This window comes from Grus americana, chromosome 1 (genome assembly GCF_028858705.1).
Source record: "Grus americana isolate bGruAme1 chromosome 1, bGruAme1.mat, whole genome shotgun sequence".
Lineage (NCBI taxonomy): Eukaryota > Metazoa > Chordata > Aves > Gruiformes > Gruidae > Grus > Grus americana.
Window position 1 is genome coordinate 59,173,397 of NC_072852.1, and position 26,497 is coordinate 59,199,893.

The 26,497-nt window shown below is 40.4% G+C and overlaps 1 protein-coding gene across 1 annotated transcript in view; it reads left to right on the plus strand.

The window, feature by feature from the left end:
- MYH9 (myosin heavy chain 9) overlaps positions 1-26,497 on the plus strand; it is a 71,643-nt gene that overhangs the window by 30,472 nt on the left and 14,674 nt on the right. Inside the window, exons 4-23 of the mRNA XM_054813829.1 lie at positions 1,374-1,401; positions 2,205-2,298; positions 7,413-7,505; positions 8,199-8,262; positions 8,827-8,925; positions 9,784-9,927; positions 12,139-12,234; positions 13,333-13,451; positions 14,557-14,709; positions 16,397-16,570; positions 17,381-17,554; positions 18,119-18,233; positions 20,610-20,803; positions 21,143-21,264; positions 21,642-21,711; positions 22,666-22,826; positions 23,550-23,658; positions 24,624-24,755; positions 25,429-25,635; positions 26,121-26,258. Of these exons, the coding sequence (XP_054669804.1) occupies positions 1,374-1,401; positions 2,205-2,298; positions 7,413-7,505; positions 8,199-8,262; positions 8,827-8,925; positions 9,784-9,927; positions 12,139-12,234; positions 13,333-13,451; positions 14,557-14,709; positions 16,397-16,570; positions 17,381-17,554; positions 18,119-18,233; positions 20,610-20,803; positions 21,143-21,264; positions 21,642-21,711; positions 22,666-22,826; positions 23,550-23,658; positions 24,624-24,755; positions 25,429-25,635; positions 26,121-26,258 (2,486 nt within the window). The remainder of the gene's footprint in view (positions 1-1,373; positions 1,402-2,204; positions 2,299-7,412; positions 7,506-8,198; positions 8,263-8,826; positions 8,926-9,783; positions 9,928-12,138; positions 12,235-13,332; positions 13,452-14,556; positions 14,710-16,396; positions 16,571-17,380; positions 17,555-18,118; positions 18,234-20,609; positions 20,804-21,142; positions 21,265-21,641; positions 21,712-22,665; positions 22,827-23,549; positions 23,659-24,623; positions 24,756-25,428; positions 25,636-26,120; positions 26,259-26,497) is intronic.

Here is a 26,497-nt window from a genome sequence, read left to right on the forward strand (position 1 = left end):
GCATGGTGGAAAAAGAAAAGAATGATAATAACTGGATGAAATCTAACTGCTGTGTTACTGAGGTTCACAGACTGGCTGATCTGATTGTCCTCTGGTCTTGATCTTAAGAAAAAAAACCAAACACCACAACAAAAATCACACAAACCAAAAAAGAACCCACAGCCAAATGGATAACTTCCAAACTAATGGGGATTTTGAGTTTGGTGGCACAGTCTGTTTTGTGAGTGCCCCGATAGCTCTTGTGGATTGTCTGCAAATGACTTGCTGTGTCTAAGTCTGTTCCATGTCTGAACAGGTCTCGCTGCCCCTGTGATGACTACAACAAGCTACTAAGGCTGTTGTGGTGTAGGCACAGGCACTCTCCAGTCTGCCTAGTGCTCCCAACTGGTTCCTGGTGGCATGGGGGAGGAATGGGATACAGACTGGGCGGAGGGGAAGTGGGGGGGGCCACGCATGACACAGACACGATGCACAGGGTGGAGGAGTGGATGAAAGGTGAAACCAAGGCAGAAGCAGGGGAGTGTGTTCACACAGAAGTGGTAGAGGAGCAGCGGGATGAAGGTGGAAGGACTAGTCGGAAGTGTAATCATAGGTGAAAGCTGAAAGGAGGTTAAAGATGTGGGAGAAGATAGTGGTGGATAGGCTGGGTGAAGTAAGCCCTGTAACTGGAAAGATGTTATCATCCGCAGCTGGGAATTGAACACAGGAATTGGTATGTCCACTAGTATGTCAACATGAAAAAGTTTTCTGTTACCAGCTGCTCTATTAATACAATAGATGATGGTGCCATAAATAAATCAGCTGTAGAGGACTTAGGCTGCTGCTCAGCATTGTAGTTTTCAAGTCCATTCTCTACAAAATAAGTAACAAAAATTTATCACTGAGCTTCCAGTGGTTTTTTTGGAGGTGAAAGCCTCTGTTTGATTTGACCTTTTGGGGACTTTAGGATTTGTAACGGTTTCTGTCCCACTTCCCCTTTCCATTTCCACTGTTCTGCTGATAACTTTTGTAAATCAGTATGAGCCCAGTACAATGGGGGAGAGGCGGCTGAAGAACAAGTAGATGTACATGCAGCTGTTGCTCTGTGGTAAAGAAACATTCAGAGAGAGAGCTCTGTATTGTTTGTAGAAAAATTGTAATGCAAAAAATATTCTTTCTGGATGAAGAAAACTAAATTGCGATGGTGCCATTATACTTTGGCAGGTGGTGGGAGATTGGCATCTATTGCCAAAAAAGGGGTTACCTGGCCGTATTTCTGAAGACGCTTGGCAGAGTTTGCTAGTTCCTTTTTTTGTCTTTGCTGATTTCATTCTGTCACAGAAATTTAATTTTAGAGTCTCAGTCTAACTACTTTTTTTAAAATTTTATTCTAGATCGAGAGGATCAGTCCATCCTTTGCACGTGAGTATTACAGTTGTCAGCTCGTCTGGATGTCAAAGTCTGTGTGAAAAATCTTGTTTGGAGGGCTCTCTTAATTATAAATGCTGGGAGTGGGCTCAATAAATCAGGTAATAGTGGAGAGTCAAGGAAGGTCCCACTACAGTTCTTACAATGTATATCCAGTCCTTTCTGCAGAATAATTTTCTTAAGAATTGGAGGAAGAAGGGAGGTTTTGAAACAGCTCCTGTGCTCAAACTCCTAAAGAAATACAGCTTTGGCAATGGAAAAGGCTTGGAGAAGTCCTTCAGATTTGATGCAGCTGTTGTGTTCAAGTACACTCATACTGATGAGGCTGATACAGTAACAAATACTCTTGATACAGCAGTTTCTCTTCTAGACACAGCAAAATTTGTTGGCCCTCAGTTCTGCTTCAGGAATTGGTATGTTTCTTGCAGTCAGGAGGCTTCTTTTCGAAAGATTCCTTCATTACCTTTCACCCCTAGCTCTACAGCAGCCTCCGGATTATTCCTCAGCCACTTGGCAATCTTCGTATCCAAGTGACTAGAAAGCATAGTTCTTTATTGCCTTCTCTCCTCTGCGCACATGTACAGAACCTGCACCCCGCAGTAAACTGGGTGAGGGCTAGCCTGCAGTCCAGCTACGCTACTACCACTTGCCAGTACAACTTGTTTTTTCTTGGTTTTGAGAGAGGTTTCCTAATAGTTAGAATGCAGTTAAGGAGCTCTGTAGCCCTTTTGGGGTTAGAAATAAGAATATGTCCCTCTGCATCTTCTTTGTGAATAAATTGCAGATTTTCCTTACAGAGGTGAATCAGGAGCTGGTAAGACGGAGAACACCAAGAAGGTCATTCAGTATCTGGCTCATGTCGCTTCCTCACACAAGTCTAAAAAAGACCAGGTAAGTCCTGGGTTTAATGAAGCTTTATTGATGTACTGACTTCGCACAAAAAATACATATCGGCTGATGGTGGTAAAAGCCGTATTGCTCAATAAAAGCCTAGATACTGACACTTACCAGGGGACTGAGGAGGACAGTGAACTACAAAACAATAGAAGTTTGTCAAAAATTGCAAGCCAGGGAACATTGTTCTAAGTCATAACTCCTTTGAATTCAGTGGGGATAAACTCATCCACAACCTTTTGGATTCGTGGGCAAGTGCATGGGCAAGAGACGCTGTAAATGAAGCATCACCCATACTGATCTTTTTACACAGATGTATTGCTTATAACCAGTCCAGGCAGTGTAAAACCTTTGTAGATTAGGTCTGGCTATTATATCTACTATCTCAAAACTGGAGAATACAGTGATAGGCTAGTGGACATCAGCTGAAAACTTTAAAATTGTAGAAAACATTAAAAGGGTGGAAAACAGCCAAATGTTAGCAGCATATGAAAAGAGGGTGGTGGTGATGGTGGGAGGACTTTAAAGATGTCTCACTTATATTTTTTTCCCCCTCCCTCTCCCCCGATGGACTATTGCCGAATTCGTCAGTTGTATCCTCGTAGGTGAGCTGCACGTTTACTGCACGTTCTGCACCAGGAATGCGTTTTCTGTCCCATTGTGTGATTTTTTTGAGCAGCTTTTCACTCCACACCAATATCACTTTCTGCAGCTAAAACAAATCCATAGACAATTCACAATTTTTTTTTTTTTTTTGTGTGGTGCACAGTAATCTTTTTGTGAGGATGTTCAATTGGACACTAAAGTAATATCAAGAATACTTGTGTTCTGTGCTCAATACTAGTTTGCATTTAAGGTTTTTCTTGCAGAATTTTTCCAGATATACCATTCAGGAAGTATTCCTCCAGGGCAATAGGGCTGGACCAGGCTTTCCTAGAACCATAAGCATCTAGTGTGCGTGGTGTTCCTAGTAAGACAAATGTAGTTAGATGTTCAGCTTTCTGTTCCCTGCAGTGAGATGTGGCTGCAGGTTGCAAAGAAATGTTGGATGAAAGGCTGACCTGCAGACAGGGTGTTCCGGGAGTGTGAGCTTGTTAGAACTTAACATGTTGGAAATGTTCATTGGTGAGCTGTGTAATGAAAGCCAGACGCCAAGTGTGTCCACTGTATCTCTGTATAAGAGTTTTCCCATAGTAGCTTAATGTGTAGGCATGTCTTATGTGTGTAGAGTATATAAATAAGAAGGCATCTCTGCACGCAGGCATAGTATGTGTGTGTACACACATAGTAATAAGTAACTTCTGGAATTCAACCCAAAAAATACTTTCTATGTGCCAGACTTTCAGACATACGAAGGCTTTTTCCATGCTCTGTCAGTAGCTGTATTTAGAAACATGCTCCTCGTTTCTTTTTTTAAGTGTGGAAAATGGAATCATGGGGTTGAGTTAAGTATTCTTCCACTGCTTATCCTTGAGCAAAATTTCAACCACCGAAGCAGGACAGGCAGTCTGCTTAGGAGAATAAAACAGTCCTAAGTTGGACTGGTTGGTGATTTGCCCAAGTTTGGTTATTTATTCCCTGGGCCCCCCCCCCCCCCCCCCCCCCAAGTTTTGATTCTTCTGAAAAGTCCTGCAGCTCACCTTTTGCTCCGCTTTTGTGACTAAATGGTGGCACTGGCCTTACCGGGGAGGATTTAGGACTGGAGTCTTTGAATGGTAATTGGTAAGGAGTGCTCTATGCAACAACTCTTTATAAACCTTAAACTTGGAAGCAGATTATAAGGGTTTATGAAGATGAATGCATTAATTTTTTTGAGGATCTCAGGTATACTGGTCACAGCAGATTTATTCCGTAGGGTTCAATATGATAGTGTCAAACCTTTGTACTGCAAGACGAGGCCCGGAACTTAACCAATGGTAATATAGAAAGTAGCGGTGCTTTATCTACCAGAAAGGTTTCTTGACTGTCTCCTATTAGAAGTTTTGGATATAAACCCCTGTTTTTCCAAGTATCAGAGCAAAATCAGTTTTATAAAGCATATTCTTCAACTCTTGCTCTCTTGTTTTGGAGACAGTGGCAGCTTCCACTGATCCCAGTGCATTAGTATATTCAGCTAAATAGCTTCTAGCTGCATGGTGTGACTACTAAGCACATTGAGGCCGCTTTTGGGGTGTACTGAATCTAATTATATAAACACTTTTTTCATTTGATGAAACTTTATTTATGGAAGTTGAGATTTTATGTTTTCCCATGTTTAGTCTCTGCTTCTCTACTGACTTCTTAAATCATTAAATTGGTTTTTCAAGATGAGAATGTTCACAGCTAATCAGAAATTCATGGGTAATAGTTGCTAATGCTTAAATAATTGTAATGAAGTTTAGGTTACTGATGATTTTTCTCCCTTCCCCATCCAACCCACTGTTGTTGGGACTCCGTTATTTGAGAATCTCTCACATGACTGCAGAGAAGAATACAAAAGCAAATCCCTAAAGTGTAAAAACCAAACCAAACAAAAAACCCCAAACACCATCCCCCATATTTTAGTTTTTTTAAACTGCATGCTGTTAAAACCAGCTGTGATTTCTAGATGCCTTTCTCCATACTTCTGAAGAATAAATGGCTGGCAAAACTTCTACTTTGCATAGAAATCATTCCAAAAAGTGTATAAGATGCAAAATATTCAGAGGGCAAGATAGATGTCAAGGATTCTAGTTGCTTTAAATTCGTGTTGTAACTTCAGAGCAGTAGAGAGTGTACTGAAGTGTGTGTGCTGCCCAACCATGGGCTGACAGAGCCAGTTATTGCTTCTGTTTTCATGAGGAGTGATGTACGTCAAATGCATACCAAGTATTAAACAAACTTGTTTCAGCTCAAGCAATGGCAGTTACAGGTGTCAGAAAATTGGCAGCGTCTTAATGATAGGATCCATAGAATTTCTAGAAGGCTTGTGACAGACAGCTCTGTGTTGTACTCTTTTTGCTTTGCAAAATCACCCATTATATAATAAAGTGAAAGGTAACAGTCAAAATTTAAGGTAAAAAAACCCCCAACAAACCCCACCCAAAAACTTGTTTAAAATTTTAAAGATAAAAGGATTGTCTTTTTAAACAAAGCCAGTGTACAGTGCATGCCAGTGAGGAATGGATACATTGCAGTACTTGCAGCCACTTAATCTGACGTGCCATTGCCATGGCATGCTGAGAACTTGCTCTTTCCACTGTATCATGGTACTAAGGCATGTCATGATTGCTAACTGACTTGACCAACTCTAGCGTTTTCCTTTCCCCACAGCTCTATATTGCCACCTTGGTGGTTCAAGAGAGCTAATCACCTCTAAACTACAGTTTACCAACACCTACTTGATGTTAATGACACTTTCTTCCTGAGGTACTAAATAACAGGAGAGTCTGTAGTATGGATTTCTATGAACTTTTGATCTTTGTTTAGCTAAGCATGATCTTAGTTTTATTTTTAGCCAAATACGTAAAATAGATTTGATGTCAAAGCCTAACTTATGTTTAGAGGAAAAAACGGGCTTTCTCTTCCCTCCTTGTTCCATAGTTGGGTTGAAATGCTATGTTGCTGGCATCTCTTACTTGCATATTAACAGATGGCATTTACAAACAAAGGCCTAGGACTTCCCTGCAGGTTGGGGAGGAGGAATGGGGTGACGAAAGAGTGTTCCAACTTCAGTACATGTGCCAGAATAGGAGGGCAAATGTGACTGCCACACAGTTTCAAGGACTGAACCCCAGTTTCAAGGTTTTCTCCTTACAAAGCCGAATGCTGACTCTGTTGTGAAAGAACAGATGTCCCAGCTCAGGTTCCCTTTCCAGGGCTAACTCCCTGTTATATACACTTGACAGTGAATAAAAGTGTTCGCAGCAGCTGGCCCTTCTGTATATGTGTGGTTCTACAGGGACTGAAGGTCCTGTTTGGCCTTGCACTTTGCAAGCATGAAGTGATGTGATTGTGGAAGTAAGAAATAAAGACTTGTAGTTCTTTGTATAGTTTCTCATGTATCTTCCTCTTTTCTTTTTTTTTTCTTTTTTTTTTTTTTAAATTGCATGTATTTTTAGAGGGATTGTGTCAGGACTAATCTGTTTTATAATGCACTTTGAAATGAATGGGAACAATTTTCCTTTAGAAATACCCTTAATTAATTTGCCCATAAATTCCAGTTCTCATGAATCAAACTTCATTTCCATCCGTTATGCACAGGAAGTCTTGAGTACTTATTGATAACTGCTAAAAAGAGAAGCATTCTTCTAAACTGTCATTTTCTGTCTCTAGAAGCTTTTTAGGTAATCTTGAAATAGATAGAACTCCATGCATTTAGCACAGAGGACAAGTAATTTTTAAAAACAGCCAGGGATATATCTAGAGCCTGCAGGGAAAGGTGTATATGCTTCAGTGGTCTAGTACTTGGCAGGGATGAAGGTTCTGAATTTTCTTTTTCTACAGCTCCAGCATTTTGTGTTCCTTGAGGGGAGGAGTGTGTGAATTTGGCAGCAGAATGCAAGCGATCATGCAGTTTGTGGGATACTACTAATTCTCTTTTTTGTGTGTCTCCTTACAAAGGAGGTTTTTGCTTGTTTGTATTTTGGAAGATGTAGACTCCTAGTGCAAGTTTTTTGTATTGTTGCTCTTTTTTTAAAGATCATGAGACCTTTTTAGATTAGCATCTTAAACTACTACTAGCAGAGTTCAAGGCTGTCTTACAGTAGCAAGACAGGACTTTTCTCACTCTTCCAGCCTAGATGCCAAGACACTTCTGGGATGATCTCGGATGGTACGGTGTTTCGCTTTGATCATGGGAAGTCTGTGGGATGTTACAGCAAGTGGCATTCAAGTGCTTCTTGTTAACAGAAAGACAGCACTGGGATGCCCGTGTTGAGGAAGGGAATAAGGCATATTTGTGAATGTTTCTGTTTTACCTAGATAACTAATGAGTCTCCTTTGAAGGTTTAAGGGATCGTCTCCTAAGGTTTAATATGGCTTCTCTACAACAGATGCCAAGCTAGTGTGAATTGAAACTTCAGCGCTGGTTTGACCCAAGGTTTAATGCAGTAAACTGCTACCTACTTTATTAATTTCTGATTTCTCTCTAGGGAGAACTGGAGAGACAGTTGCTCCAGGCTAATCCCATCCTGGAGGCCTTTGGAAATGCCAAGACAGTAAAGAATGACAACTCTTCAAGATTTGTGAGTATCCAGTGTGGATGCCAGTGTTCTATGCTTTCCAGAGGGATGACTTGGTCTGCTTTTGGATCAATTGCTGTCAGGGATAGGACAGGGATAGGCCAACTGTCTGTGAGTGACTTCCCTCAAATTAATCTGGGAAGTGAGTTTAATTCAGTGAATTATCCTGAATAGACCTGATAGGTCTCTGGAATGAAGAAACCTGACCCTGTGCCAGGATGATCCGTGCCCATTTTTATTGTAAGTTTATTATAGTCAGTTTTATCCTGGAGAGCAAATACTGGTCCTTATTTTACTTGCTCTGGAGAGCAGTGGACAGCCTCTGAGAGGCAGATGGGGGAGCTAGAACTGGAACTAAATGAAAATGGTTGAAGCTAACGTTGAGGGAGGTGGAACTGTCCAGATCATATAGCACATGAAACTAAACAGACCCTGGTTGTGGGAAATCTAGGCTGAAACATAATGATTTGAATTGTAGGCTATCTGAATGTCAGAAGTGTCTGAGAGTGTTTGGTGTCTTGTTTGTAGAATTGTAGTTGCAATCAGCAGGAATTGCATATTAGCTGACCTTATGTTTTGCCTAAAACCTGCCTGACCTGTTCTGAATTTCCTTTCCTGGATTAAAAAGGAATTACTGTTTACTGCTGTTTCTAGATAGAATGAATACTAATTTTAATGCTATTATCTTCCTCTTAGGGCAAGTTCATCAGAATCAACTTTGATGTCAATGGCTACATTGTTGGAGCCAACATCGAGACCTGTATCCTTCCTGTAACCACTTAAAAGGAGAAGTTAAAGGCTATAGAGGTGGCAGTAATGGTACCTAGCAATCTCTTCACAACTGGCTTTCTGTTTGTCAGGTCAAGAAAGTGGTAGGAAGCACTTAAATTTATGCTAGCAACATTACTGTTGTAGTCTCCCGTTTCTTCATATAGTATTTTGTGACCTTTGTGATCATGGTGGAAATCTTTTCTGAATGAATGAATTCTCATCTTAGGAGGCTGAAATGGAAGCATAAACTGTGGTAAGATGAATAGCTTTGGAATTTCATAAGCCTTTCCCACTTTAGTCTAAGGCAAGTAGGGATGGATAGCCACTGTATTTCTGGTTTTTATCAGTTAAGTCTCTCATGTCATAGCCATCATTCAGAGGCTGGCAGAACTGAGACCAGAAGCTCAGTGGGTTGTTGACTGATAATGATTGCTAAATCAATACCCTTGTTAATTGGCATGAGGAGGACATCAGGTAGTACGAGGTTTTTTTTCTCTTGCCATAGAATAGGAAGTGATTTGTGTGTCCTGCCATGTGCCTTGACTCTCTGAAGATCTGCTGGAGAAGTCACGTGCAATTCGTCAAGCCAAAGAGGAGAGAACCTTCCACATCTTTTACTACCTGCTCTCTGGGGCAGGCGAGCATTTGAAGAGTAAGTATGATTTTGTTGTAGTTATGGGGTTCCCTCGTCACGATGACAAAGGATCCAAAACACTTGTAGGCTAGGACCTGTTCCTTCATAGTTTCTTGGCTCTGCCTTTTAGGTATGGTCACCCCTCCTCCACTTCTTCCGTACGCTCACCCATCCCTCTGCCCTCCCCCTGCACTTCTCGGTTCCTGAAAACTTGCTTCTCTGGTTCCTTCCTGCACTTGTCTCCTTGCCAGCAATGACTCTACGCCCTTCCTTATCTAAATCACTGTTCCATGTTTAGTCTCGTCTTGCATGATGTAAACCCTTCTAGTGCAGGAATGGTCCTACCACGATGTGCTCAGCGTTTAATTGAATGGAGCAAAGCTGCTGGCACCTAAGCAGCTCTAGAACTGTAGGATTGTAGTTCACCTAGCTCAGCCTAGTAATCAGGGTACATGCTGTGTGAAAGCTGCAAATTGATCTGGGGGAAGGACAAGAGAGGACTTTTCTCATAGTTGCTACTGTTTCAAGACCTATAGATTAACTTTCACCTCACTTGAAACAAATGAGGTGTCTGAAATTAAAGGCAAATTTACTTTCAAGTTAATCCCTGCTTCATATAGACTTAGATCATAATGATGATTGACACTGCTTTGGTGGAGTAGTCCAGGGGAGGGAATAGAAAGAAGTAAGGCAGAAAAACTCTAATTTTATCTAAAATACGTTAAATGTTCAGCCTTCATTAAAACTGGGCTTAATCCCAGATTCATCCAGCACCTGCTAGCATATGCAAGTCAGAAATTTGATCTCAGTGGTAGCTCGTTGTCTATTTAAAAAAAAAAAAAGCCATACTAACTTTTTTCTCAATTCTTTCCTAAGCTGATCTGCTGCTGGAGCCTTACAACAAATATCGCTTCCTTTCCAATGGGCATGTTACGATCCCGGGTCAGCAAGATAAAGATATGTTTCAGGAGACCATGGAGGCAATGAAGATCATGGGCATCCCAGATGAGGAGCAGATAGGTATGAATCCTCTGAAGGGCTTGAAAATGCAAGAAAATGAAAGGGGGAGCAGATCATATCTCTCTAGAGATTCTTTGTTCTGAGGTTCTTTTTTTGTTTGTTTTGGGGGCGGGGTGTTGTTGGTTGGTTTTGTCTGGTGTCCATCTTCCCCCTCCAAGTGAACAGTGTGCAAGTAATAAACTTAGTGGCTTTGCAGTGACCCACCTCAGGACCTACCAGCACAGTTTCAGTTTATACAGTTAACTAATGAAAACATGCTTCTGCTTGCTGTTTTTGTTCCCAATCTGAGAGCTGTATATCCAGTTCATGAATAACGTATCCAAGATATAAGAATCCCCTCACTCTCTTGTGCAGTGCGCAGCTTGTGTGCTCCCCCTATCCCTAAGCAGTGGCTTTAAAGTATCTAATCCAGCCACTGCTGGATTAGTCCTTTGAGAATGGCTTGGTCATAGTGCCTTTCTTTCCAGCTTAACAGTGAACTGCTGATCAGAAATTAATATTGTCTGATTCTGGGAGCACAGTACCATGACAGTGAGGCTAGAATTGCATGCAGCCAGCACAAAGTGCGGTGATACGTATTCACCAGAGCTCTGTGCTATCTCATTCATGATCTGCCTCACTGGTTGGTAACCAGTGTTCTGCAAAATTTCAGTTTCTAAATGTATAAGGTCTTCTAAAACTAGGCGTATTTTTTCTCTACACAGAAGCAAGCATCTGTGGTGGTTTGAGGTCACCACTGCTTCTGCTGGAGGCAGCAGCTCTTGTGCCTTTAGGGAATATTTGCCTGTGCCTTAACTATTGCTCTTCACAGTCCAGCCTGCTATAAATGCACACTGTCGTTATCCACTGTTTAATACACTTCTTAATATCCTGAATCATCGGAGACTGAAAGTGCTGTATGGAGGTGAAGAGAAATTTGCCTAAACAAACAAACAAACAAACAAAGAAAAAGATTTGGCAGCCTAATTTATTGTCAGGATGTCCTGTTATGCTCAGTTTTCTGAGTTGGGTTTTTAATGTACGCTCTAGGGCATCTCTTTGCTGTCACATAGATGAGCTATTGGTTCCAGCCACTACAGCAAAGATAGCTTTAGTGTTTTGCACTTGCTGTTCAAAGAGTGAAGTGCATTAATGTTACTTATCAGCTTAGAAGAGTAATATATATGGTAGCTGGCTGGATGGTACCTTTACTTAGTTTTGATGTAAAGTCTAAGCACTCACTATCTTCATTTATGAGCCAACATCAAAATAAGCTCTCTGTCCAAGTGCCAGGACTACAGATTCAGCTGTCAAACCACTGAATTTCATAACATGCCACTAGGAACATACATGTTCCCTTTCCATTACTCCTGATGTAGCATATATAGAGCCTTTGTTAGCTCTGCTATCAAAAGGATATTGTTTTAAAACAAATGTTCTATTACAGGTAGAAATTAGGGAATGAAAAATCTTTGGTACAAGATCCCCTTTGCAAGTGACTGGCAGTTTATTTTGCTCAAGGCAACTAGAAGCTATTATGCAACAAGCTTTGATTGATACACGGTGAAAACTGAATTGATGCTATGGCATTGAAAAATGTCTTTCCTGTCCTGGCATCTGATGCTGATTTTGTCGTGCACCATTCAAAGAGTAGGAATATATCATTAGCAATGGGTGGGGTGCTTCAGCATGTAATTAGTAATAGTTATGGTACAGGCACTTTGCCCGCATCCTGCTGGCCTTCATACGTTATAATGTATGTCTCTATGGACTGCAGACCTTGGTCAGGGAGCTGAAAGTGATACAGGGTTAAAGGAACAAAATCTTCCATGTCTTAATTGGTTTGTACTCTTAATAACTGTCTCTTTCCTGTGATTAACAGTAGGCATTGAGGAAAATAGTGAATTTTGGCCCTTTAACAGAGATCAAATGTTTTATTAAAAAATATAGATGTTGTAGAGCGGTGCATTACCTTCAATCCTGTCTCCCACTTTACTATAGTGATGTTGAGAACGGGTAAATTTCCAGGCTGTGTAGTCTTGCATAGGAGGGACAGGGAAAGTCCTGTGTCCTGAATGGGAGTCATGTAGAGGAATTACCTGTGGGTTTTTTTCCTAAATTCCAGAAGGATCTTTGAAATGTGGAGAAGGGCATCTTAACCATGTCAGGAAAGGTAACTGGGTCATATCGGGCTTTTTTCCTGATACTAAGTTTCTATTATTATTTTAAAAGGTCTGCTGAAAGTTATCTCAGGTGTTCTTCAACTTGGCAACATAGTCTTCAAGAAGGAGCGTAATACAGACCAAGCCTCTATGCCAGACAATACAGGTAACCAATCTCCTTCCCCCTGCAAAGAAAAAAATGGAGAAAAAAGCCTACAGGAAGTTCTTGCAAGTAAAATAGTATATTATAGTATGTAGGAATGCTGGAGTCTTGTTTTTCTATAAGGTGAATTAATTGTCAAAGGAGCTGACATGCTACTTCATACAAATACACGCTGTTTTGCCAAGGGTGTGTTTGTAGCAACCCATGGGCAGGAATGCGGCACTGTTCTTGTGAGAGGGCTAGGCGGGAAGTGCACATGATGACCAGATGAAAAGGATTACTCTACTGGAATATGTAGTGTGTGTGTGTGTGTGTGTGTGTTTTAACCAAGCTAGGAATGATTGCTCCTACAAACCTATATTATCAGACCTTAAGGAATGTTCTTTGCTGGCCTTGTAGGTAGACTTGTAACTGTATGAGTAAGGTGGGTAGTTTTCTGGTGGGTATAAAGTATGTGTATATATTTTAATTGCACTGCCCATTGTTGCATGTGTAAGTAGTACCATGTTTCACATGACAGAAGGCCATCTGTTGGAAGACTTAGCTCTTAGATCTTCATTATAGATGTACTGCAGAAATACAAGAGGTTGCTGATTTATCTTTCAGTGTTTATATTTTGAGCTATTATTATGGAAAATATGCTTTAAATGGCATTTTGGGGAGGAGAGGAAACCATTTAGGTTTTAGATCTTGAATCTGAAATACAGAGTTGCCTCAAAGACTAAACAGTTAATGAAAACAGAACAATTAGCTAAGAAATATGTTACTTGACGTATCCTTAAATCGATTACAGACTACAAATGTTCTAAAGCTTCCATGCTATGACTTAGTGGTATGAGAGTATTGCTTCAAATTTACTCTTGTGGCTTCTGGAGAAACTCAATAGCCTGTAGTATGGGTTGCAAGAGTTTTGGGGGGATTTTTTTGTTTTTTAAGATACCTTTCTTTGTCTCATCAACGTGTTCTTCACTTAACGTTTTTTATAAACTGTTGCATGACTCTCTTGGGAAGGCAGTTGCAGGGATTTTTTTTCTCTTGCTTTCTGTGAGAAAAGCAAAAGAACATTAATCTCTTTGTTGTTTCCTCTTTTACTGTCTTTAGCTGCTCAGAAAGTGTCTCACCTTTTGGGTATCAATGTGACGGATTTCACTAGAGGTATCCTGACTCCTCGCATCAAAGTTGGGCGAGATTATGTCCAGAAAGCTCAGACCAAAGAGCAGGTATGCATTCTCTAAAAATGAACAAGTACTTTAGTCTTTAATCTTGCCGCCACAAAGCTAACAAATATATTAGAGGTTTCTGTAGTGTTTAATAACCATCTTTATGACTGCAATGTGTGGCAACCACACTTGAATAATGTAGCGTACATATTACTTCTAGTATTTGCTCACTTGATCTGTATAAAGATAGAAATCACTCTGCCCCTGTAGCACTTTTTCTCATCTGGGAAGGAAAAAAAAAAAAAAAACCCAACTCTGCTAATTTTGGTGACTGTCTGTCCCAAGGGAGTAAGTTCCTTCAGTGCTGTATGCAAGGAAGACATTTTCAAGTTGCTGTAATACAGAAAGCACCATTTTTGAGTAGGTCATCTACTAGGGTGGAAGAATTTGCTGCTCACCCTTGAAACTGATTGTAAATTTTGTAACGTTCTTGAATCAGGTTGTGCTGTAAATGAAACCTGACCTAGGAGATAATGGCCTCCTGAACGGAGCAAGGCCCTGTGCTTACTCACTGCATGGCTTCTTTATGAACACAACCTTATTCTCAGTGTAAACAAACATTCCCCCATTACACGGAAGGGATTAAGAAGAGAGTAAAGTCTAGAAAAATTCACAGGCTGTCTTTCTATGCTGCCTTTCCCTTTTGATATTTAATTTCCTACTATACCTAGTGTTTTTGTGTCAATCACAGATAGGGTGCTGGTGTGGGAGGGAGGGATTTGGCTTCACAAATCCTAAATTACAAAAGAATTTAAATGCTTTTCTTTGGGCCTATGAAACACACTACGTTACTATAGTCTTTGGAGATGATTGGGCATAATTTTTCTTTCTTGAATACCAGACATTTGTTTCTCCAACAGGTAGAATCCTGAAATTTGCCTTTGACATGTTAATTTAGTAAGACAAAATCTTTGCTCTTGTTTATAGAGTATCACTGTGCCATCTACTTTTCATTGGGAATAACCTCTGAAATGAGCCTTGTTCAGTGAGTTTGGTGGTTTAGACAAAAATCTCAGACAACAGTTGACCATTAGATGCCGAAACTGTAATGTGTCTTCCTTTGGATTATAATGTAACTCCTGATCTTTGTCTTTTTTTTATTTAGGCTGACTTTGCCATTGAAGCGCTGGCTAAAGCCACTTATGAACGTATGTTCCGGTGGCTGGTTATGCGTATCAACAAGGCGTTGGATAAGACCAAACGACAGGGTGCATCCTTCATTGGAATCCTTGACATTGCTGGCTTTGAGATTTTCGAGGTAAGGAGAGGTCATGTCCCTACATTCAACACAGTTTAGCATGGAGCAAAGACAGCTAAAGGAAATCACTTTAAAACTGGAAAAGAATAGTATAGTTTTGGAAAGGATGTGTATTCCACATTTGTTACTTGAGATCCCTGCAGACATGAACTGTCAGACATAATAACCTAAGTGGTTAATTCTTTAGTATTTTATGTATTCTGAAAATGTTTTATCTTATTGCTCTATATTCTGGTGCTTGCATCTTTTTTGGCATGTGCATCAGAATTATGTTAATTTCACAGTTCCAGGTGTTCTTGATTCTTTATAGCTCACAACTTAAGAGTTTGCTAACCTACAAAAAGGTCTTTAATAATGTCATCTAGAGTTATGGATCACCACTGGACTTAAAATTTTATGTCCCATTAATCTGTCCCAAAACATTTAAAGGATGGTCCACTGAAACCTGTTAGCATCATTAAAAATTGTTAGAAATGGTTTCTTCTTCTTCCTGATGAGTTTTGGAAAAGGCAAAAACAGAGTAGGCCAAATCAGAACCAACATATATTCTGACCTATGTATGCTCCTTTTTTCTAGAAGCATGAAAATCAGGGATCAGAGTGTGGTTTCACATACAGCTAAGCCGATTTAACAGCTCCTTGATACATAAAAGGGGTGAACTTGCTCCTTTTCCCCTCTACTGCTCCTGGCTGCCATTGCTTGTACTGTTCACCTCTAGCCCTGCAGAAAATATTTTCTTAGGGTGTTTTACAATTGAATCAGTCTGCAGTGGGGAATCTGGGCTTAAAAACTGATGCAAGGTAAATGTAGGAGTGGAAGAGCTGAAGGAAAGTTGAGGGAGTGATGGAAAAGAGGGGAAGTGGGAGCTCCCTCTATAGGTGGCAGTGAACTAGTAGGCCAAAGCATTATGTCTATGAAACAACAATTTTAGAATGTGGTTTTGCATTATACTTAGTCTGAAGCAACCACATGCTGCCATCAGAAAAGAACTATCCTGCCATCCCCATTATCCCAGCCAGGCAGCTCCTCTCAACCTGTCTTATGCTGGATCTAGCTCACGTGCAGCTGCAGGGTGAAATGGACCAATTTATTAATGAAATGGAAAACTAAGCCACAGAAAAGTTCTCTTCAGCAGCTGCATTATATTTAGTGTGGTCTAACATGAAAATGTGCCTTTGGTTATTAACCTTGTCCTTACAGTTTGAAGAAATCTAGAGATGTTGAAGAAATTTCCCTCACTTTCCTTGCTCTGATTTTTGTGTATTTTTGAGGATTAAAAAGGGACTTTCCAGTCCATGTGCTTTTAAGAATTTGTCTTCAAGCTTCTGTTGCTTCCTCTTCCTGTGAAGAAGACCTGCCAGCTCTGAGTTTGTGAGAAACATTGAATCTTTTCTGTTCCCAGGTTAAGTAGCTGCAGTAATTCTTCTGTTTACAACTAAAGATTCTTTCGCGAAGTCTGAGAAACAGCATGTATGAACTTCCCTAGGGATTGCAGCAGCAATATAGTGGCACATGACAAGGAAGGCAGTTCATAAGCAAATGGGATTATTGACAAAGGGATGTCCACCCCGCACAGAACAATAACTTAAATTCATGAATGACAGATGTGATCTTTCGTGCTAAGAGAATAGTAGGTGTGTCTTCAAAAACAACTGTTCAAACATATTTCTACTTTTCTCTTCATTAGCTGAACTCATTTGAGCAGTTGTGTATTAACTACACAAATGAAAAGCTGCAGCAGCTCTTTAACCACACCATGTTCATTCTGGAGCAAGAGGAGTACCAGAGGGAGGGCATAGAGTGGAATTTCATTGACTTTGGCCTGGATCTACAGCCCTGCATTGACCTCATAGAGAAGCCGGTAAGCTTGTTCTGCTGTCAAGCAGCAAGAAATGGCTGCATTAATTTTGTCATTGAGCACATAACCTCTACCTTTAGACTGGAAACTAGCTTTCTAGCTTTTGTAATCCTCTGCTGACACTGTGGTATGCTTAGAAGCAGAAGGGAACAATTTCCTCTTTGTCTGAAAGTATGTCACCGATAAATCTGTTGGTATCAGTTCTGTAGGAAATAGTGCATGAAAATAGATCGTCAGCCACTTTTTCCTCTCACAAAATTGTCTTCATTTGTGTAGATTTGCATGGTGTTAGATGTATGTGTGGCTTACCATAAGTAGTGTGAACTTTCTTACTTAACTATAAGTGTGATGAGAAGCTGTGAATCTCTGTTGCTTTCATTCTGCTCTAATGAAACTTGGAAATTTATAAATTTCATAGTACATGTTCCAATAGTAAGGAGTAGTTTGTAAAATATTCTACTATGGTCTTCTGCATTTAGACACCTGGATATTTGCAGAACAGTGTCATAGTGTTCCTTCTATTAAAAAGATATTTTTTTTCCATGTAAAACAACCTAGACAAATGTCATGGAAGAGACCTTTGCATAAAAATGGTAGAATTCAGATGAGAGTTTTGAAGAATTATTAACAATTTCTATTAGTATGGAAGTAGTTGAACTGATGCCCCACAACAGGTGAATGTGATGGGGATCAGGCTTAAGTTTGTTTTGTTTTGGGGTTTTTTTTTGGGGGTGTGGTGTCCTCTAGCCATCTAAAGGTGTTAATTATTGGTGTAGTCATGTATTTAATGATGTTTTGATGTTTCCTCTCAAGGCTGGGCCTCCTGGTATACTGGCTTTGTTGGATGAAGAGTGCTGGTTCCCAAAAGCAACAGACAAAAGCTTTGTGGAAAAAGTTGTACAAGAACAAGGCACCCACCCCAAATTTCAGAAGCCAAAACAGCTAAAAGACAAAGCTGACTTCTGTATCATACATTATGCTGGCAAGGTAAAAAATTAGTAGCTAAAATGTAAACATTGGAATGTCTGCTATATTTTCTAATGCATAACAACTGCTTCTTAAAAATGGCTACTTACCAAAATGGCTGTCTATGGGGAAACCAGTGGAAGATTTCATGAAGTTGTTCCATTCCTGTGGACCTTACAAGGGCCTAAGGGGATTTGCCTGCAAGTTATATATGTATAGTTGATAACACATCAAACTGACACCAGTTTAAATTTTTTTCTTTGTGACTTGGTGAAATTGGAGGTACTGCATTGAGACTTCATCACCAAAAATGATGATGATGATGGTTTTTGTGTCACACTCTGGGTGGTGCAAACTAGCATTGCAAATCCTTTTCCTTTACCGACAGAACAGAACATGCAGCTGTTTATTAGGGTTTGAAATTTGTAGGTATGCTTGCTTAGATGGCAAATCCAAGAATGATTAGGTAATCTGTTGTTGATTGTGCAAACCTTAGTGTTACTTTTATAGACTTTGCAGGATCTTGTTGCATCTTGTGCTGCAGAAAATTCCCCCCAAGTTTCTTGATGTGTTTATCTCCTCCAGGTGGATTATAAAGCAGATGAATGGCTGATGAAGAACATGGATCCACTGAATGACAATATTGCTACTCTTCTCCACCAATCGTCGGATAAGTTTGTGTCTGAGCTGTGGAAAGATGGTATGTAATTAAGTTTAATCTCACTTGTTTTCTCTTGTTTTATGTGGAAGAGTTTGTTTGATCATCAAAAGTTTGTGATGAGTTGTGTTGCTTTTCTCCCAGAAGACTAAGCCACCAAGATGAGCATTATCTGGAACATCCTTTGCTTAGATCACGGTATTGCATTAAAAGTTCACTGTAACTCATGAGAAAGGTTCGCTTGCATCAACTTATGTTAAGCTTGCTGCCTATATAGCAATCGTGTCTTAAAACCAATAATGCCAAGATAAAATATGAATGCACCATTATGTCTCAGCAGCTTGCATAGCTGTAACACTCAAACACAAGATCTGAGGTTGAATCTATGTTTTCAGTCCTGCAACTAGTGTGTTCTTTCTGCAGTGTCGGTCAGTATTTTACACTTATCTTCTCTGGGTTTATCTGCTTTTGAGTCTTACTGTTGCTGTCACTTTCTGTGGTGGGTTTTCTTTGACGTCTCTGTCTGTTGCAGAGATGCAGAACGTTCAGAGAGCCTATTTCTATCAACACTTTCCTATTCTTCATCTAGAACCAGGTGACTGAGAAACCCAGCTGTTGTGTCATGTGTATAATGCATCCTAGAGCCATGCAAGAAATGCTTCCGTTAACTTCTCTTTGTCCCTTTGTCATACCTGCTTGTCTTTCTTGTTCATTTCCTCTGCTTTGTGCTAGTAGCTCCTCACGGATGTTAAAACAAAAGCAAAACTCTCACCTTGCAAGTGGACACAAGAAAAATATGGACGTACTCGGGTGCTGAAGGTTGCTCTTGCATAGGAACAGCTAAAAGCAAATCCCTGTCAACTGTTTGAATGTAGAGCTAGCAAGGCTGTATTTCTTGCAAGATTTGGAAGGAAGATTTCTGAGACTGCATTTAAACTGACATCCAGTTTAACTTTGATCTAGTATTGGGATTTGACTTCAGCTGCTGATCATTTAAAAGACAGTTTGACAAAGGAACTGCATGAAAAATGTCTGTCAGCAACTTGTGCCTAACAAGGCCTTTGCTGTGTGAGACTCCTTTTGGCCTTGAAATGTCAACTGAACTACAGCTAATCAGTTCTCATTTATTGTTCTTAGCTGGATCTTCTGCTGCAAGTGACTGTCCTTTTTGCTATCTTGATGTAGATTGCAAGGCTCAAGATTTTTAAGAGGATTGTTCCAGCCGCAATCTGGGACACTCTTCTGTGGATTTTCCTGTGATGTCATCTAGTAACATAACCTTCTTTTCTTGCTGATAAGACAACCTTGACCCTATTCTAACAGCCGCTCTAGAAGCGAGCAGTTCTAAACTAGTATTAGCTGTAAATCAGAGTTTCCTTTCTTGCTCTTTTGTAGAGGTTTCTCCTAGCAGGTTTGGTTTTTTTTTTTAATCAGAAGCCAGTTGAGCACAAGTTGATGTATTTTCTGAAGTGAAGATTGGGAGCCTGAGTCTAGGCATCAGCCAGCCACTAAAAATAAAAAGTGAAGTAGTTGCCTGAAGCCCTTAATAAAAATGTACTGGGGTGTGGAAATTTATAGTGATACAGTTGGTTTTGGTTGGATGGGTGAATTTTTATCTCCATGTAGAAGAGCAATAGGAAAAAGTAATGCTTTAGTTTCTTCTTGACCCTGCTACTCTCAGATCTATCTGGCTTCTGTTGGGGAAAAAACCAGGGTCTGTGAAGTCCACCCATCAAGGTGATAGCTTCATCAGTGCTTGGATGTCACTATGGCATAGTGGAAAAACTGTTGGGGCAGGGAGTTCTGACTTTCTCCTCGTGATATTGTTCATGTCTCTGTCATAGAATGCTTGTACTCCAAAAATAACTCAAACAGTGGTATCTTGAGGTTTGGTTTCTATCATGCCTTTTACCATGTTTGCACAGTTTACAAGTAGATATGGCTTTTCTGATCACCCGTCATGGCAGGTCTGCCTGTAATGCAAGAGTGAAGCTGGGCTTTTTCTCTAACTGTGGCCCCTTCTGGGTCAGAGTTAACTTACAGTTGACTCTGCTGGGCTAGCAGCTAGAACTCTTGGTTTGGTGTTTTTCATTATAACCTAAGCAAGTAGAAGCATCTGAAACTCACTTCTAGATTGCTCTTCCAGAGCTGCCATCCAGAGCATCAGTAGAATATATGTTTGGGAGTAAGTTTGACTCCATCACTCAAACTTCATGTAGTGAGCTGTTGCTTCTTTTTTCCTTCCTGCTCCTATCCCTGCACAAATTCTGTACAGGAGTCAACATCTGTGTAGAGATGAAGCAAAAAGGATCCTGCAGCTCCTCTCATTTATCCTGTTCTACCCAGATGTTCTTTGTAATTCCAGTGTTTCCTTGGTTTGTGGCAGAATTTTAACACTCTGTCTTGTGTTCTCTCTAGTTGACCGTATTGTTGGGCTGGATCAGGTAGCTGGTATGTCAGACACAGCATTGCCAGGGGCCTTTAAAACCAGGAAGGGTATGTTCCGAACAGTGGGACAGCTCTATAAAGAACAACTGGCTAAACTTATGGCTACCTTGAGGAACACCAACCCCAACTTCGTCCGTTGCATTATTCCTAACCATGAGAAAAAGGTAAAGACAGTTATAACAGTACAGCCCGTGCAGTCTTACATGGGCTTCCTGGGGCATGTGGCTGGGTTGCTATCTTTTGTTGGGTTTTGCAAGAGATCTTAAAGAGGTCCTGTTTTCTCAGGATATCTTTTTAAGGTCATGCTAAATAACTGTATAGTTATGAAAATTTTGAAGACTGATCTTTGTGGTTCTTCTTAAGGTGGCATAAAAGCTTTCAATTGCTTCTAACTGGAAGAGAAAGAACTGCCTGCTTTACAAAAAAGATGGGGAGGCAAGGGAGGGTAAGCCCCTTTTGCAAAAGCTTTGTGGTATTTATAAAATATGCTTTTTCCTCACTAGGCTGGAAAACTAGATCCCCACTTGGTTCTTGACCAGCTTCGCTGTAATGGAGTGCTGGAGGGAATCCGTATTTGTCGTCAAGGTTTCCCCAACAGAGTTGTATTCCAGGAATTCAGACAGAGGTGAGTTCTAGAAAAGAATCTGAAGCAGTCTTTACCCTGGCAAAGTTAAGACATAAGTGCAAAACTTGCAGTATTTTATTGCAACTAGATTGCTGCTGTTTTCAAAGGCAGTGCATCTGTCCCTTGGTATTCCCTGGCACAAAGCCTCCCAAAAACATCTTTGACTTCTGTAGTGTGTGTAGTTAAGGTGAGGCATAGAAGACCCATCTAAGACTGCTGTGTCATACTTTTTGTCTAGAGATGAAATTTTTATCTTCTAACAAGACCATAAACTGTCAAACTCATAATGGCATAGAAATGCATTACTGATTTTTTTTGTTGTTGTTGTTGTTTTCAAATATACTTGTGTAACTAGTCTAATGCTTTCTTCTTTTCAGATATGAAATCTTAACTCCAAATGCAATTCCCAAAGGATTTATGGATGGAAAGCAGGCTTGTGTGCTGATGGTAAGACTTCCCAGAAGCTCTACTTGAATAGAATAAACTTTATGCATGTGGTTTGGAAATCGGAGTCGTGCATGTTAAATATATCTTGTGCTCGCAGACAAAAATTCCAGTCAAATATTTTTTCTGAGAGAAGGGTGAAAAAGCTTTCTCTTGGCTTCGCAGATGAAGGCTTTTGACTAGCATGAGGTTCAATAATCCTAGGCAAAGAGGATCTTTCTGTTCCACAGAAGCATGCACTTTGAGATGCCAGCAGTATTCATGGAATCAAAATGCTTAGAAGCATTAATGTTATCTTTAGCACATGCTTAAAGTATGAGCTTCAACAAACTTTTTGTAATGGCCTGCTGATGACAAATGCTTTTGGTGAAGGCTCCAATTAATTTCTGCAGAATTGCCTGCTTCAAAGGGAAAGCTTTGGTTCTGTAGCTTGAAGACTAGAGGAGATTGAATTGAATTTGGCTGTAAGGGATTCCCTTTTTTCTGTCTTAAAGGAGTATACCTTATTCCTCTTAACTAGTATAAGTGTTGACAGCAAATCCTTTAAAGGACAGGAAAGTTGGTTGGGGTGCCTTTTTCTGACAAAGATTAGGACTGCAAAAAAATAAATGGGGAAGGATCAACAGATGTGTTTCCTTTAGGAAGGGAAGAGGGCTCTTGGGACTAGGCATATGTTCCTCACAGCATCCTTGTAGTTCTGGGTACTTGATGTGGTGTTGTATTAAACAATGCTTTCTATACTATTTTCTGTCTCTAGTTACCTCCATTTCATGCTGTGCTTGGCTGAGCTCCAACTCCTCTGGGACAGGACTTTATTGGGAGCTAGCAACTTTGGTTGGCCTGAGTGGCTCATTGTAGGGAAGGGGTATCTTACAGCCATGAGACACAAACATGTTTTGTGATGTTTCACATGAAGCATTCTTTGCAGGAGATGAATTCTTCTCTCTCTCATTTTAGATCAAAGCATTGGAGCTGGATTCCAACCTTTATCGAATTGGACAGAGTAAAGTTTTTTTTAGAGCTGGAGTCCTTGCTCATCTTGAAGAAGAGAGAGACCTGAAGATCACAGATGTCATTATTGGCTTCCAAGCATGCTGCAGAGGCTACCTGGCCAGAAAGTAAGGACCGTGTTTTGTGAAGTACATTATAAATGTGTATTTCTCCCATTCAGGTACAAGTTTCTCCAAAAGGAGCTGATTAGAAATTATTTTTGTCAGAAAGGCCGTGATTTATTTGTTGTATATAACAGCTGATGGTTGTTTTAGGGTTTTCTGATCTCTGTAATGCCAGACTTCTGGCATCTGCAAGAAACCTAACTCTGTGCTGCTATCCCACATACTACCAGAGCAGTAAAGTTTATTCCTCTCTATAGGAATACCATACAGAGGGCAAAGTTTTTGACAGAAGAGCTGCAGATGTGCAAATGAAAAGGTCTTAGTATAGTACTGATCCAGGAGTTGCAGGATTTCTCTTAAGCTATTAGGTGGGAATGCAAATTGTACAGTTCTAAAAACAAAAGCAGTATCTGTCAGATTGGCAGGGAAACACACTTTTGTTTCAGATCTCCCTTTTTTGAAGTAAAATAGTCAGGCTTTTCAGATTAGAAGACATTAGGGAAAAACTTTATTAAATAGGAAGTTGAATAAAGGAAAGGATAACCACTCTTACCTGAGCAAAAAACCAAACACTTGGAAAGAGAGAGGAAGCTAACTGGAAATTTTGCTGTTTTTTTAGGAGGGAACCTTCTAAAGTAAAATTGTAGAAGTATCTAAGAAAGGGTTTGGTGGAGAAAATTGCATCCTGCTGTGGGTTCCTTTGTCTGACCTCCACTTACCTTGCAGAGCCTTTGCCAAGCGCCAGCAGCAATTGACAGCCATGAAAGTGCTTCAGAGGAACTGTGCTGCTTATTTGAAACTGCGGAACTGGCAGTGGTGGAGGTTGTTCACCAAGGTATTGTTTTTCCCTTTGCAATTTTGACAGTTTGGTTGCAATTTCAGCTTCTCAGGTTGAACCAGAGCACAAAACCCACTTCCTGTACCATTAGGCTGGCTTTCCACTGTACCTTGATTCATTTAGGCAGAGAATATCGTAACATATTTTATAGCTCTGCAGTATGTGGGCATAAACCAAGTGCAAGGCTATATCCAAGTAATGTTGTGGAAAAGCAGAAGTCATCTTTTAATGCCTTATGCCTAAGAAGAGTAAGATCGCTTGCTTTGGTGGTACGGCACATCAGAGAATTACTTACTACATGGCTAGTCGATTTAGCTAGACAAAAATTGTTAATGTGGGGATGGCTTGCCATCTCTTTCCCCAGGGTCGTAAGAGCAAGGGAAAAGCACTGAAGTCTGTTCTTGTTGTTAGACTTATAGATATTTTACCTTTATAAAGACAATGAACATATAAAGAAATGGTCTCTTTTCTAAATGTATGGCATTTCTTGCTTTTTAGCAATGAGACTTTGCAGCAAATGAGAGTTGAGAGCAGATCTTAAACTTTTCCTCTTTTTCGTATGAAATGACTTCTGAGGGTTTTTGATGGGGGAGCACAGAGATGGGTAGTGTTTGGTTTTTGTTTACATTGACCTACCTGTGAACATCCCCACTGTATGGCAATTTTTTTATTCTCCTGCTATTACTTCTTAGCCCTTGAGAGTCTGGAATTTACCCAACCCTTTCCTGATGCATCCCATCCTGAAGGAGAGTTGGGCAGGTAGAAAGTGTGTTATTGGCAGAGTAGATGATGCCTAGTCATCTATGATCCTCCCAGTGTTCACAATGAAACAATTGGTCAGCCCTTCAAATATGACACTTATCTAAAATGTTGTTTTATTCAATGCTTATCAAGTATGAGAGCATTTCTTCATGTTTTCCTTGTTCCTTATAAACATCTCATTCCCTCGGTTTCCCTTTCAGGTGAAGCCCCTTCTGCAAGTAAGCAGGCAGGAAGAGGAGATGATGGCCAAGGAAGAAGAACTAATAAAGGTCAAGGAGAAGCAGTTAGCTGCAGAAAATAGACTGAGTGAGATGGAGACCTTCCAGGCCCAGGTGAGTTTGCAAACCTCATGTGTAAAAGTCCTTCTCTCTCTACCTGGCCTACTACTTGAGAGCTCCTCCTTTGCTTTATTGGTCTGATGTACAAATTGCAGGACTCCAAGTTGTTGAAAAATGTGACTTGGCTGCCATCTTGTTCAAGTTCCTTTGCCCTTCTTCCCCGCTCAGTTCCTCTAGCAGGTCGTTTTGTACAGTGACCACTTATTGCCCTTCTATAGCCATTATGTGAAGAAAAGTCTCCTTTGGCTGAGTATTATAGCAACCTGGTTGAATCCAACCTCGTCATTAATGTAATCCTTTTTTTTTTTGGGGGGGGGGGGGGGGGGGCGGGAACTCAAAAGGTGGCAGCAGGATTGTTTTTCTGTAGGGCTGATAATTACTTGTATTACTTTTGCAGGGGAAAACTAGACAGTCTTATTTCAAATGGATATGGTCTTGAGAAATTTAAGGCAAACGTAATATGTGGTTGCAGTGCATGGTTTCTGAAGGAGAACAAACACTTAAAAACTATGTTTTGATATTTAGCTTTTTCATTAGCAGCAGGAGACTGCTGCAATGAATAAGACTGTAAGCGTGGAACACAGGAGCACATAACTTCACTTAACACAGATTGTTAAGTGCTTTGGTAAACTGGAGCTTCTCTTATTTCTGGCTTTGTCCAATGTAGCTAATGGCAGAGAAGATGCAGCTGCAGGAACAGTTGCAAGCAGAAACTGAACTCTGTGCTGAAGCTGAGGAGATAAGAGCTCGCCTGACAGCCAAGAAACAAGAATTGGAGGAGATATGTCATGACTTGGAAGCAAGGGTGGAGGAAGAGGAAGAACGGTGTCAACATCTGCAGGCTGAAAAGAAGAAAATGCAGCAGAACATTCAGGTAATGCCTTAGGAATGCCGTCTCTTGTCAGTAAAGAAGATGGTAAGGGTTAGAGTGGTTCTTTTGTCTCAGCTTGGGGGGAAACGGGAGAGAGAACAACAAAAAAAAAAGGCATAGAAAAATCTATCTGTGGAAATAGCAATAGAACACAGTGATTCTGGTGCTAAGCCTGAGGCGTTCAGCCAGTCATCTGGAATGAGCTGTTCCATTCTTGAAAATGAAGATGATGGCCACTTGTCAAATAATTAGACAAGCCTTTGCTTAAGCCAGATGTTTTAGGAATGGTAGCATTGTTTATTCTGCTAGAAAACTTGTTCGTTAGAATGCAGTATGTTACATTAAGTCATGACAGAGATGTCACTTCTGGAAAGTACCTTGAAAGAAGGGTAAAGAAACCTTCCAAGTTCTAGTATTGCTGCTATGCTCTTACATTGGTTAGTGAGCAGCACTGACAAATGCCTTGCTTTTCTGTGGGTGTTGTGAAGGAACTAGAGGAGCAGCTTGAAGAAGAAGAAAGCGCAAGGCAGAAGTTGCAGCTAGAAAAAGTGACCACAGAGGCCAAACTGAAGAAACTGGAAGAAGATGTGATAGTTCTGGAAGATCAGAATCTCAAATTGGCTAAGGTAAGATTCCTGCAGCTTCTTACACAGGCTAAAGATGCACAGGTGTTTCTCCTGGAGCCACCAACCAGAGGTTGACCTTTCCCATAATATGGGGAAACTTATAAATTAATTCAGTCTTGTCTTTGACACCTCTGACCTGAATTTTTGAAATTAGCTACCTGCCTGTATTCTTTACAAGTTAGTATTGTATGATATTTAAATAGCCTTGACTAAATAATGATCCATGAGCAAACGTTTTC